Source organism: Pteropus vampyrus, unplaced genomic scaffold (genome assembly GCF_000151845.1).
Source record: "Pteropus vampyrus isolate Shadow unplaced genomic scaffold, Pvam_2.0 Scaffold36, whole genome shotgun sequence".
Taxonomy (NCBI): domain Eukaryota; kingdom Metazoa; phylum Chordata; class Mammalia; order Chiroptera; family Pteropodidae; genus Pteropus; species Pteropus vampyrus.
In genome coordinates, this window is record NW_011888817.1 from 12,294,526 (window position 1) to 12,308,129 (window position 13,604).

Genomic DNA, 13,604 nt, shown 5'->3' on the forward strand with positions numbered 1-13,604 from the left:
TGGGGAGTCCCTGAAGACAGACTCTAGGTCATACACGCCATGTTTGTGTCCCCAGAACTTACCACAGTACCTGCCACACAGAAGTGCACAAAGAAGTTAGTTCAATGGGTACGGAAATAGAAGGCAACCTCCACCCCAAATATTTGGTTGTGAGGAGGATCACATGAGATAATGAATGCAAAAGTGCTCTGTAAACTGTAAAGTACTGTATAAATCTAAGTGAATTACTACTGCTATTAGTTTTGGGGGAGGCTGTCTAATCTCAAAGACATCATGCTCCGACCTCCCTCTGGTTTTCTTAACAGATTTTTCTTAATCTGATTATCTTGACTTCCAATAGTTCTTGTTCGGCTATGCTGTAATAAATCCAGAAGGTTCAGGCTATTTAATACTGATGGATTCTTCTTTGAGTAGCTTATTGAATTTGCTGATGTGTCATTTGCGATCTTTATATCTGTATTTATGAGTGTCACTCATTTATAATGGTCACTTTTTTAGTTTACACACTTAGGATTTTTATATGTTTTTATAGAAACAGGTTTAAAACATACTCCTCCTCTTCATCGGTGGTAAAGAGATTTAATCGGAATCCTGGTTCAGGGCCGCTGGGTTTCTTAATCTCCATTCCTCCCATCAGCCTGGCCAAGAAATTCAGCTCTTCTTTAGCAAGAGGGTTTGGAGCAATGCTTTGCTGCAGAAACAATTTCATGATTTTTAGCCATGTGAAGGCAATCATATTTCCTGCTGAGACCCAGAGACCCAGGGTGGTATTATAAAAGGAGGCAAAACAATAACTTTAAATTATTTCTGGGAAGAACTGGGTCCAAATAAAGCATAGAAAAACAGGCTTAACCAAAAGAGAAACAATCTGCGTCAGAAGCAGAGGCAGCAAACCAGAGGTTCTTACACTTTCAAGATGAGTGGAAGGCCCCAGGGATCCCTTTGTCCTCAAACTACCTTCCTCTTTGAAGGAGAAGAACATGCTTCCTCTTCAGTCTAGTTCCCTCAGCATTTACAAGTAGCCTCAGTAAAGGCTCCAAGTCCAAGGGCACTCATTCCATCCGAGCTACCACACTGCCCCCAGGTGGTGGCCATCATGAACACACCCTTGAATCCTTCCCCTCCTCTCACTGTCTTGCCCAGTTCAACCTTCTCCCCTACTTCAACTATGACTTTCTCTAATCCAGCTTTCCCCTGCTCTGCCTCTTCCATCACTCTGCCACCAGAGGTATCTAAAACATAGTTCTCATCTCACTTCTCCCTTGCTTGAAACAAACCCCTGCACCTCCTGCCTAAAAGACAAAGTCCAGATTGTTTAAGCCCCTTCCTCATCAGGCCCCTACGTTCTTGTACAGTCAAACCTCTAGCCACCTGCCTCGATTAGGCCGTGATCTATCTAGTCGTGTGGGAGAGACGCTGCCTCCCTGCTTCCCCCTAACATTAGATCCTCTGCCCCTTGGTGCCTTTGCTTAAACTGTCACCTCAGCCTGTGCGTCCATTTCTCCTTTTCGGCTCTTTAGCATCTTACTCCACTTGAATGTCACCTCCTTTGAAAAGCCTTCCTGTTCCCTGTCCCCTGTCCCCACCCCACGGGACAGAACATATGTTCTTGGGTGCAGCACTTTGTTCGGGATACCCAGTGGGCTCTTTTTCCATTCTGATGATTATTCATTTCCATCACTGTCTTTCCCAGAGCACTTGGGACCACGTCTAAGCCAGCTCTGCGTCCCTCGGTACCCAGCCCATAGAAGTAGTTCGACAAATGTCTGCTGAATAACCGCATGTTCCATGAGTTGTCCTATAGCTAGCTGGTAGCTAGTTCAGTGAAAATTTGTAAAGATGGAGTTCAGGGAACCTAAAACCCCATTTTGAACTTCAGCCACTGCATCATTATAAAGGGAAGCACTGAAAAGGGATGTTTTAATGATCAGAATACACACAGGTGCTGGACTCAGCACCACGGACCTAATGGCACTGGTACAATGCTAATTTCACATGTCCTGGTGTGTGGTTCCCACTTAATTATGGTGCCTGAGCCAAGCCTAAAATTACCTAATTAGTCAGATCACTGGAAGACTCCATGAGAAACTACAATTAAAAGCCTTTGTACTTATAAGGCTGAACTGAGAAGATTGCAAACAATGAGAGAATCGCTGGCTAGCTTTGAAATCTAGAGTTCCCACCCTTCTCAGATACAGATTTCTAGATGCAGAGTTTTGTATCTAGCAATAAGCTCAGAAGATAAATAAGGGAGGCAGAAGCTCACCTGTGTCTGTGAAGCTAAGTTCTTTGATGCTCCCGACATATGGGTTTCCACAGGCCGGTTCACACTGTACCTGGTGTCAGGAGAAAACCATGAAAACACTGTCTAGCCCTTTATGCTGACTTCCTTCTAACCCGTAACTATAGCTCACAGCTTTTATTTTGAGATGTTTAAAAGCATCCAGAAAGATGCTGGGAGTACAGAATGCGACTGTCAATCACTCACATTTCACTTCTTCACAAAGAAAATTACTTGGGAAGCTGTGTGGAAGTGCCTCCTCTCGCGGAGTAATGTGTATTGCTGAAAAAATGTGAGCAACGCATAGCAAGCCTTTCTGGATCTGCATGGCCACTTCAAACTACTTTTTTTTTTTTAAAAAACATGTTGAATGATTTTATATTTGGAAATCTTAGGTGCCCTTTGAAAACAGCAGATCTCTTCATGCATTTTATCTGAGGGGAAATCACTCTACTTGTCACAGGGGTTGTCACAGCAGAAGTCGAGCTGAATTTCTAAATGAAGTGACCTCTCTTGGACTGGGATTCATTCAGGGAGGGGGAATTTGCTTACATATTCGTTCCCAGTTTTAGGACTCGGTCTCCGTAAAATTCAAAAGAACCTTCCTTGGGCGCAGGGACATAGTTCCCGCCGTGCTGAAATTCTGCCTTCTTCACTGCTTCGCCTTTGTCATTGAACATTCTAGAACACAAAATATAACGCGATGGAATGCTCTCCAAGCCTGTGTCGTCCTGGGGGCGTCTTTGTTCCTTGTACTACGGGACAAAAAGGAATTCATGCGCTTCTGGAAGATAAAGATGCTGGCTGTGGTAGTAATGATGATATAATGATAATATTTACTGAGTACACGTTATGTGCCCGATGCCGTGTCAGCACTTTAGAGCATTATTATCTTATTTATCCTCACAGTGACCACGTAATAGATGAGGAAATGAACCCTGGAGAACTGAGTGGTTTGCCGCCAAGTGTCTGCTAAGTGGCAGAGCGGAGGTTAGAACCTGACCTCCTAACTGCTGTGCTTTACTGAAGAAAGGGAGGGGCCCAGCATGCTGCAGTCTCTGTGGTGGCCCACATATTGGTTTCCCGGCACCCCAAACACTGGTTTGACAATTATTGTTGAGAATTCACCTGATAAGTCCAGGGACTTCAGTTCCCCAGGGAACAGGCCCGGACACTGGCAACACAAAGCGACCATTAGAATTCTGAACTCTGTCCTTTAGAAATATGGACACCTGGAAAAAAAAAAATACACTTATTGTTAATTTTTCTTGGTATACTTTCACAGACATAAGCATTGTGAGGATGGAAAGTGTGTAATGGGTTGGGAACTTTACCTAGTGAGTTTTAGACAATAAGAGAAAAACTCACCGTAGCTAACACCTGTAGAGTTAGTGTTTTTACAAGCGGAACTTTTGAGCCTCACAGCAAATCTTCCAGGTGAGTTGAGTTGTATTACCATTTTAAAGACGAGAAAGCCAAGGGTCACAGAGTGAAGCGACTCGCCCAAAGAACAATACGAGGCAGGACCAGGATTCAAAAACAAGGCCAACTCCAAATCCCACACCAACTCCTTGGTTCCTGCTGACTTTCCGTCCAGCTGCAAAGCTTAAGCCACAAGAACCTCATCATCTCCGTTTTGCATATGAGGAACTGGCAGCTCAGACGTTAAGACAACTCATAAGAGGCAGAGGTGAAGATTCAAACCAATCCCTGTTTCTGATACTGGAGCCCAAACTCTGAGCCATGTGCTGGACTGGTGAGAAGGGACTGGAGCAAGTGAATCCAGTTGGCGTTAGAGTTTGAAGGTCTTTTATGTGACTGGAAAATACCATATATGCTTATTTCTATTCCCGGGTTTATGCACTCTGTATTGAGGTCTTGGTCAGATTAAATCCCATAAAGAGTGTAGCAGTTAATCAGTTCTGTTGGATATTAGCTTCCTCATTTGTCAAATGAGATAAGGTTGAAAGTCCCTTCAAACTCTTAAATTCTACAAGATTATGTTTGTAATAGCATTAAGAATAAGCATCTGTTGTGTGCCAGGCAGTAAAAATGCAAAGTGGTAAGAATTTGTAAGCTGCCAGTTTGGCATGCTGATGTTTGGTAGGCTGTCTAGGGCAGCGGTCCCCAACCTTTCTGGGACCAAGGACAAGCGCTCCTATGAGAATCTAATTCCTGACGATCTGAGGTGGAGCTGAGGTGGTGATGCTAGCGTTGGGGAGCGGCTGCAAATACAGATGAAGCTTCACCTGCTTGCTCCCCTCCGGCTCACCTCCTGCTGTGTGGCCCAGTTCCTAACAGGCCACGGACCTGGTCTGAAGCCCAGGGGTTGGGGACCTCTGGTCTAGGGTACATCTCAGCTGGGCCACAATCCTCAGCTCTGGGTTTTTGGTAAGTTACACAACCTTTCTGTGCATCAATTTTCTCTTTGGTAAACTGGCAGTAATAATAGTACCTATTCAATGGGTTAATGTGACAGCCAAATCAGGTAATGAACAAAAAACACTTATCGAAGAGACTGACACATGTTAAGTGCTCAATAAACGGTAGCCAGTATTCTTAGTATTATAGTATAATCAGATACAGGACACAAACATAAAATGGGAAAAATGACACTATAAAGCAGGATATGCTGACTACTACGTGGATACTAGCCTACTGAGCAAAATGACTAAAGGCATGGGGAGCAGAGAAGAATGACTGTGGGTTTGGAGCTGGGCCTAGAGGAAGAGGGTGGGTGTGAAAACACTTCAGAAGCAGAGATGGGCAGGCACAAGGCATGTTTTGGGGGGAATGTGTAAGCTGGTTTGGTTAGAGGGTTTGGCTGGATGATCTTTAAGTAATTTTTAACTTGAGATTCTATGATCCAGGGATGTCAATACAGGCATGGAGAAAGAAAATTTGGACAGAGAATTGGGAGTATATGGATGTGCTGGATTCTCCCGTAGCCTAATTCTAATAAGGTTGACTAAATTGCAGATCTGAAATGTGCAACTTAAGTGTGTGTCTGTGTTTGACCTGAGAATCCACCCGTGGTTACATAGACTGTTGGGTCTGTCTGCTTGCCCAGCCCCTCTGCTGGTCCTCAGCTATAGGTGTGACTCTCCTGTGTCCTTTTCCTCTCACTCCACCCTTTTCCCTCCCAGGTGATCTCATCTACTCCCATACATGCTGATGGCTCCCAAATCTTGAGCTCCCACTTAGCCTTTATCCTTGGGCACCTGACCCATCTACCCCACTGCCCACTAGACCTGTGTCCATCTACAGGTTCCATGGGATGCACCTCCAATTCACCCTGTTCAGAACAGGGCTCATCATTTTTCTTAAACCTGATCCTCCTCTGGTGTTCCCAATCTCAGCGAATGACATCACCAGGTCATTAAGTTAGCAATCTGAGTTCCCCTGCTCACCATCTTCCTATGTCTATTCAGTCACCAAGCCCTGCCAACCGTGTGGTCACTCCTGGTATCTGGCCTCACCATTCTACCCTGCTCCCTAGTGCAGACCGTCCTCTCTTGCCCGGACACTGCAGGAGCCTCCTAATTGGTCTCCCTGCCTCTCCTCTCACCTGTTTAGGATCCATCCGTCATTCTGCTACTAAAGAGACACTCCTAAACTCATCGACCATGTCCTTCTTCTGCTTCAGTGGCTCTCTGCTGCCTGCCAGATAAGTCCAGTTGGCCCTTGTTCTGTGCAGCCATGCTCCTCCTTGAATGCTATGTTCCAGCCATACTCAATTGCTTGCAGGCTTTCACCTCCCCTGCACCGCCAAATACACCAGGCAGTTACATGCCTTAAGCCTTTACTGAGATGGTGTCCTCTGCCTAGAGTGTCCATCTGAACCCACCTCCCACTTTGTTTTCTCATGGGCCTGGTAAAAGCCTATTTTCTTGTAAAAGATATCCAATCCTCTATGAAGACTTCCCCGATTCTCTTCGGTAGAACTGTCCGCCCCATCCTTCGTGTCCTCTGTCTTTACACTTTTCTATCTTAGAACCAAACATCTGTAAGGCACTTTGTGCATTTCCCCCGCTTCTCTGAGGAGGGCAGAAACCATGTTTCTTATAGAAAGAGGAAATGAAGGTCACTGAGCTGTGGTGCTGGAGCGCTGGATGAGACATCATCATGAGCATTCCCGTTCCCCAAGAGGATGGCAGGACTCTGGTGGCTGGGAGGAGAGTGAGCCAGGGATTTAAATGCTCAGTTAAAATGGGTGAGTGACTTGGCGGTCACTTTCAGCAGTGAGTGGTGAGTACAGGGCTTTGGATGGTGTTATGGTTGCTGGTCTGGCCTTACGAGAGGAGGGCAAAATTCGTTAGGGCAGGAGATTAACGATCTGAAAGTGAGAGAGAAACTGGCTGAATACTGACCCCAGTTGTCATATCCTGCCTCTGGGTGAGGGAGAATGACCAGCCTCCACCAAGTGGCCAGAAGTTTTCAAATACCATCTCTGTGCTGTATGCTGATGATTCTCACATTTATGTCTCTACCCTGAATCTCTCCTCTGAGGTCTAGATTTGTATATTCAATTGCTATTTGATAGTGCTACTTGGATATCTAATAGGCAAATCAAACCTTAAGTAGAATTAATTAATTTTTCTACCCAAAGATATTTCCCTTCAGTATATTTCTACCCAAATATACTCCCCTTTCAGTAAATGGCATCACTGGTTGGTTGCTCAGGCCAAAAATTTCATGGTTGTGCTTCATTCGCAAATCCAAACTCTTAGTTAAGTCTTATTGATCCTACCCTGAAAGAACGTCCCAGATGTGCATACTTCTCACTATCTCCACTGGTAGCACCTAATCCAACTTTCGTTTTTTTTTTTTTTTTTACCTGATTTCCACAATAACTTCCCAACTGCTGTCCCACCTCTACCCTGATCTCATACAATTTACCTTCCAGAACACAACTCGGGTCGTGTTACCACTCACCTTATCATGCTTCAAGTGTTTTCTTTACTCTTAGAATAAAACTCCTTACAAGGGCATAAAGTTAAGTCAACTAGTAAGTACCAGTTTATTGAAAACTGGCATCTGTTCTGATCAGTCAGTGCCCATGCTGCACAGGTTGTAAACTTCGAGTATCGCTCCTGTCTAGATGTGCTTCATTCACACTGGCTTTCTCTTTTTCCAAGGAACACATCATGCTTTTCCCCATCTAAGGGCCTTTGAATTTGCTGTCAGTTCAGTTTAGATGCTCTTCCCTGAGATCTATGTTAATTACATACATATTCAACTAAAATGTCTGTCCTGTCACCAGAAAGGCTATCTCATCTAAGGATGTGTGCTGTCCAGTGTAGCAGCTGCTAGTCAAGTGTAGTCATTTAAATTAAAAATTCAGTTTCTCAGTCACACTGGGTATATTTCAAGTGCACATGTGGCTAGTGGCTATCATATTGGACAGCACAGATACAGAACACTTCCATCACGACAGAAAGTTCGTTGGGCAGTGCTCGTCTAATGCAACATCCCATCCCAGTAGCCCCCTATAACTGTACCTTATGATGCCATCTTCCTAAAAGTTATCAGACCAGAACCTGACTTAGTTGTCCCCTCTGTCTCTTCCTACTAGCAGAGAGTCTCAAGGCAGGGTCTCCTTCCTGTTTGCTTATGTATCTCAGACACTGGAAATAGTGCCTAGCATAGAGTAAGCACTCAAGAAATATTGGTTAGACTGACTAGTTTTCCAGGCATGAAATGTTTCCAAGTAGAGAGGATAATGGAGTGGCGGTTATAAGAAACATTCTATGAAGAGGTTAAGATGGAATGTTGCTTTCCAACCGCTGAAACAATGGAAAGAACATGAGGCAAGTACACGATGGAAGGATGCATGAAGGGGAGTGAGAGGAAGGGAGAGGGTGACCTGAGAGGCCTACCTACTCTTGAGGAGGCAGCTCCTAAGGGGAGTTGCTGAAAGGGCTTGGGGATGGAGATGGTTGTAAATAACCGCTCAGGATTCCAAACTGAATCGGTCTTTGGGTGGTCTCCGGCCGGGCCTGGGCCTGCAGAGCAGGACAGAGCCTTGGGCACATTAGAGCGCTTCAGGTGTTTCTTGATATTGCAGACAGCTTTGGATATCAGGTGAGGAGTTGTGGTTAAACAACAGCAAGGAAGTGTCAGATTAGAGCCGTGTTTTCTTGATTTAATTAGTTGGTGTTGCTAATAAATCTAAAAACCATAAAGACTATTTTGAAAACAGAGAAAATCTGTACAGGCAATCACAAATTGCAGCTGAGCAGAAATACCATTAAAGACCAGACTTGGAAAACCAGCCAGATGTTACAGATCAGTCACTGAATATTGCTGGGATGTAGGAATCCTATTTCTGTTGGTGAACATTCTGATGTTTCATTGCTTGCCCATTTAGCAATTAAAGCTTAATGTAGTTTGTGTTTTAATATATTTTAATGAATTTGCTACAGACTTATTATTAGGAGTGTCTTTTCATTATAATGAATTTTATCTTGTCAGACTTGAGAAATCGCTATGACTGCTTACATTACTACAATCCATAAAATAATGTCCAAATATGCACAGTCTTGATAACATGATGCAGAGGTTTCAATATTTCAAAGCAATGCAAAACTCAATCTTATTTGTACATTCATGTTTTTTATTTTAATCGATGACTATTAGAGATCTTAATTTATATTGATGTTATTATTGCTCCATCCATGGCAAATAAAATTATTAATGAGGGTTAAAAATAAAATTGGCCTCAGAGTTGAAATCTGTATTTCCCAGTCCATGGAAGGGAAATAACAATTAGGTCCTAAACATATTCTATTTTTTCTTTTTGAATTTTATTTTGTGAATATGTTACACATGCATATGTACAAAAGGTTCAAAGGATACTATACATATATTGGCAAATACATGTATATTACAAATGCTGCATCAGTTAACCCTCCCGACAAGCTCCAAATAGGTTGAAACTAAGGCTCGAGAGAAATAATTTGCCCAAGGTCATGGAGGTGTGGTGGAGTGGGACTCAAACGTAAATGTGTTGGACTGCAGAGCCTGGGCTCATTTTGCTACATCATCCATCTTTCCCTTATTAGTGTGTTAAATTATGGTAAGGAACAAAGTCCTGTCCAAGAGAGACGGGTCCCAAATTCAGAAGCTCAGAGATATGTTTTTAAAAGTTAGGGTGTAGAATTGTCTGAAGCAGGCAAGACAGGAGGCAGCATCAAGTGAGAGGCAACAGCCAACAAGAAGTATTAGGGCCTGAGCTAGGCTGGAGGCAACAGGAATGGAAAGGAGGGCGTAGACATGGAAAAGGCAGACTCCAGGGGCCTTAGAGCAATTAGATGAAGATCAGAGAAGGGGAATCATAGGCGACGCTCTGGTTCTGAGCCAAGTGAGTGAAGGAATGATGGTGCCCTCAAAAGAAATCAGGAAGTCCAGCAAGGACTTGACTTTTGGAGATTAGTTGAGCTACAGACATTAAATGAAAGGCACCGGTGGGCAGCCTCATGGAGGGTTTCAAGAAGCAGGTGGAGATGTCAGTCCGGATGGCGGGGCCAAGGCAAGGGTAGAGGAGAGGTTAGACTCAGGAGTCCTAGGTGAAGGAGCTAGAAAGTAGGGAGCAAAGAGATTCCTAAAGAGCAGGGTGGGTGGAGGCAGAAAGAGAAGATTTGGAGACAGGAAGACGGAGAGGAAGGAATGAGAGGCGTGGAGATGGAAGAGGGAGGGGAAGGCCAGGATGGTATGGTGCCATGAAAACAGGAAAGGCGTGAGTTTTATGGAGTAGGAGGGTAGCTTCCTTGCAGCATCAGATACTGGGGAAGTCGACGATACTAGAGGTTTGAGAAAAGGCTTTGCAATGGAGATCAATCAGGCTGGTGGCCTTGAGAGTACCTTTCCTCTGGAGAAGGAAAGAAACCATATTTTAAAGGGACACATAAGGTAACTGGAAGCGAGTGGCAGTATCACTGTCTTCCTTGGTCCATTTATAAACTGCTGAGATTTGTCATCGGAGAGTTTACCGTTATGGAGCCAAACACTGAGGATATCAGGCACTACCTGGGCAATGTCAGCCCTTGGCACCCTGTTACCCTAGGACAGCAGTGGCAGGGTGCTCCTGGGGCTGCCCATTCACTCACCCGGATGTGCAGGTCCTGGAAGAAGGTGAGGAGTGTCTGCCGGATCAGCTGGAACTCCCCCGCAGAGAGACCCCCGTATACCTGCCAGAGGTGAAGCAGAAAGAAGCAACTGACTGTCAGAAGTGAGATGAGAAGTGCGGACAGATAGGGGCAGGTGGCACTTAGGGATGGGAGCCAGATGAGCAAGGAGAGGACTCAGCTGCTGGGGCAAGGCGGACAGCAGGAGAGCCAGCACTGCTCCCTCACCAAATCCTGTCATGCCACACCTGGACAGGGGTATGCTTCACTTCCTCTGTCCCCCACAGATCTGGAAAGGCTGTTCCCCAAGACTTAGCAGAACATCTGCCACCAACTCCCTTTCTGAAAGAGCAGGGAGAAAATGGCAAAGCTCTGTATCACTGCTTTCCCAATTTTGAAGGCAAGAGTGTGGGGACCTAAGATGATAATGCCTACTGTATTACCAAAATGGATACTTGGAGATTTTTAGAATCTTCTGGGAGAGTGGCAGGATTTCCCATTCCTCACCCTGTTCTCTCTGTCATAGAAGCTGCTTGTTCTTAACAGAGGAATGAGAACAGCATTGGGGCTGAGAGGTGATAAACTGATGGTATCTTACTTCAATCAGCTGCCGGAAAGTCTCGTCCACTAGTTGCAGGAGGGCTGGGGAGTCTTGGATGAATCCCTTGATGGCATCTAAATGATTGAAAGTGACCAGCAATACATCCTTGGGACGGGGACACAGCAATACTTGATACTTCAAAGCCATAGTCATCAGGTCATAGAGCTGCCAACCCATACATGAACAAAATAAATGGGATCATAAAAGCAGACGTCAGAACCTTCAAACATTCAAGCATTTACTGAAAACCAGTTCTGGGTACATCATACAACTCAGGTGACCACATCAGTTATCCCTCAAACGAAGATACTTTTGAGAGAAAAAGGGAGGGTGATATTAATAATGAAGCCAGGACAACAGGGATAGACCAGGACCTTCCCAGGCAAACCAGGATTTCTGGTCAGCTTATGGGTACTGCTGATGGAATACGTTTGAAACAATATTGGCAGCTACGGGGACCGGGACTGGGTGCTGGACTTGGAGAGCGAAAACCCAAATTCAAGTCCCCCATTGCTGCTGACTAGTCGAATGAATGGCACTGGCCAAGTCGCCTCACCTGTCTGAGCCTGAGTTTGCTCATCTGTAAAAAATAGTCCCTAATTTCCTGTCATTGTAGAACTGCTGAGAGGAGTAAATGAGAAGATTTGTGTGAAAGTGGCAAGTATAAAGTTCTACGACTATTTAACAACAATTTTAAATGATGAAAATACTTAATAAGATATCAGCAAGCCCCATGTATGGTATGACCATCCCTGAATGACCAAAGGCAAGAAACTGGTGAGGACCAAAGTGGTCGAGATAGGCTTTATGGAAGGAGGAGGGAGTCACAGGTTTCAAACTGGCCGAGGAAGAGGAAAGGCTTTGTAGTTGAGGGGAACAGCAGGCGTTAGGGCCTGGGGGCAGCCATGAATACGCTATTTTCCTGGGAGAATGAGAACAGCCTGACGGAAGAGGACAGTTTGTGTTGGAGATGGTGGGAAATGAAGTTGGATAAGTAAAAGTTAGAGTAGTAAAGGTTTTAGAAAGACAGGCAAAATAATTTAGACCAGATGTGGTAGGAATTAGGGGGCTACTGAAATTTTCTGAGCTGACATGATAAAAGTAGTGATTAAGCAAGACTAGTCAGTCTGGCAATGATGAGATATGAGAGAAGGGAGAGACTGGAATTAGGGAGATTAGCTAGTACCTGGTTCCTAATAGCTTTGCAATAATATCTATTGACTCTGTGAATGAATGAAATTTTGTTGGCATAATGCAGACATAAGGCCAAGAATAAAGATGGCAGGAATGGAAAAGTCAGGGAAAAGAAGAGCATGTGGTACTTAGAAGAAAAAGCTGTCAGTATACGGTGACTACCTGACTAGATTTGGGGAATGAAGATGAGGGCTGATGGGGAATGAAATGACTACAGCATTTTCAACTTAGTGCTTGGGAGAAGGACGATGCTACCAATGGGAAAAGGACATCTTCTGGGGGTTGGGGGACTTAAAGAGCCAGTTTGGGAGAGAAGGTTTGGACTTGTCTGAGGCAGGATTGGAAATACAAAATACTACCATCCGAGTGTCGTGCCAAGCACATTTATTACCTCACTGATCCTATTTACTCTTCACGAGAACTCTATGAGGTAGATATGATCCCAAGTTTAAAAACAAGGAAACGTGCCTAATTGCCCACAGCTGGTAGTAAGTGGCAGAGTGAGATTTGAACTCAGGAGGTTAGATCCTAAGGCATTTGCTAGAACTTTCTATATGATCCCATTTCTTCAACATGCAGTTATTTTACTTAGAAAGTGCCACACGACAGGAACAGCCTGGTTTTGTGTGTGTGTGTGTGTTTTTATGTGTGTGTGTGTAATACTAGAGATATAGATTTGAGACTCTCTGCCATCATTATCAAACATTAAGCACCTGTTGTATATTGGATGCCATGCTAGGAATAAAGGATAAACACAGGTGTAAGATGAAGAAATGAAAGTTCAGAGTGGTTCAAGAAACACAGTCTCACAGTTGTACCAGTTAAAGCTAAGACTTGAATCCTGGGTTTTTGATGTCAAATTCTGTGTCCTTTCCCTATGGGAAACTAAACCTTCTTAAAGAAGGAGCACAGCAAGCAGGGCAGAAAAGATAATGAACATTTAATTGAACATCTACTATGTGCCAGGCCTAGGTGTGTGATTATATGTATGTTTATTGCTTAACTCTCCCAGAACTGATGAAGCAGTTCTTGTTATCCCCATTTTATAGATGAGAAAATAGAAGCTCAGGGAGATAAAGGAACTTTCCAAAGTTAAGTGGCTGGAGGTAGGAGGGCACAGTTAAAGACAGTCTGTCTCCCTGAGGTTTCCAGGTACCAGCAAGGAGTGAGCATTGATTTTGCATGCCTAGCACCTTGCATGTCAGGCCTTATGATTTAAAAAAATTCACATAATGGAGGAACTTGAAAAGAAAATACTTTATAATTTTTAAAAATTAACAAGGCCACATTTTATTCAGATTTCGTTAGTTTTCTCCTACTGTCCTATTTCTGTTCTAGGATCCCACATTACATTTAGTCATTATGTCTCCTCAGCTCCTCTTGACTGTGACAGTTTGACAGT

General features: G+C 44.1%; 1 protein-coding gene across 1 annotated transcript in view; it reads right to left on the minus strand.

The window, feature by feature from the left end:
• Positions 1-502: 502 nt before the first annotated feature.
• Positions 503-13,604, minus strand: part of OSCP1 (organic solute carrier partner 1) — a 22,895-nt gene continuing 9,793 nt past the window's right edge. The window contains exons 3-8 of the mRNA XM_011358067.2: positions 11,006-11,173; positions 10,390-10,470; positions 3,410-3,513; positions 2,834-2,962; positions 2,267-2,336; positions 503-691 (exon numbers count right to left, since the gene is read on the minus strand). Of these exons, the coding sequence (XP_011356369.1) occupies positions 527-691; positions 2,267-2,336; positions 2,834-2,962; positions 3,410-3,513; positions 10,390-10,470; positions 11,006-11,173 (717 nt within the window). The 3' untranslated portion in view covers positions 503-526. The remainder of the gene's footprint in view (positions 692-2,266; positions 2,337-2,833; positions 2,963-3,409; positions 3,514-10,389; positions 10,471-11,005; positions 11,174-13,604) is intronic.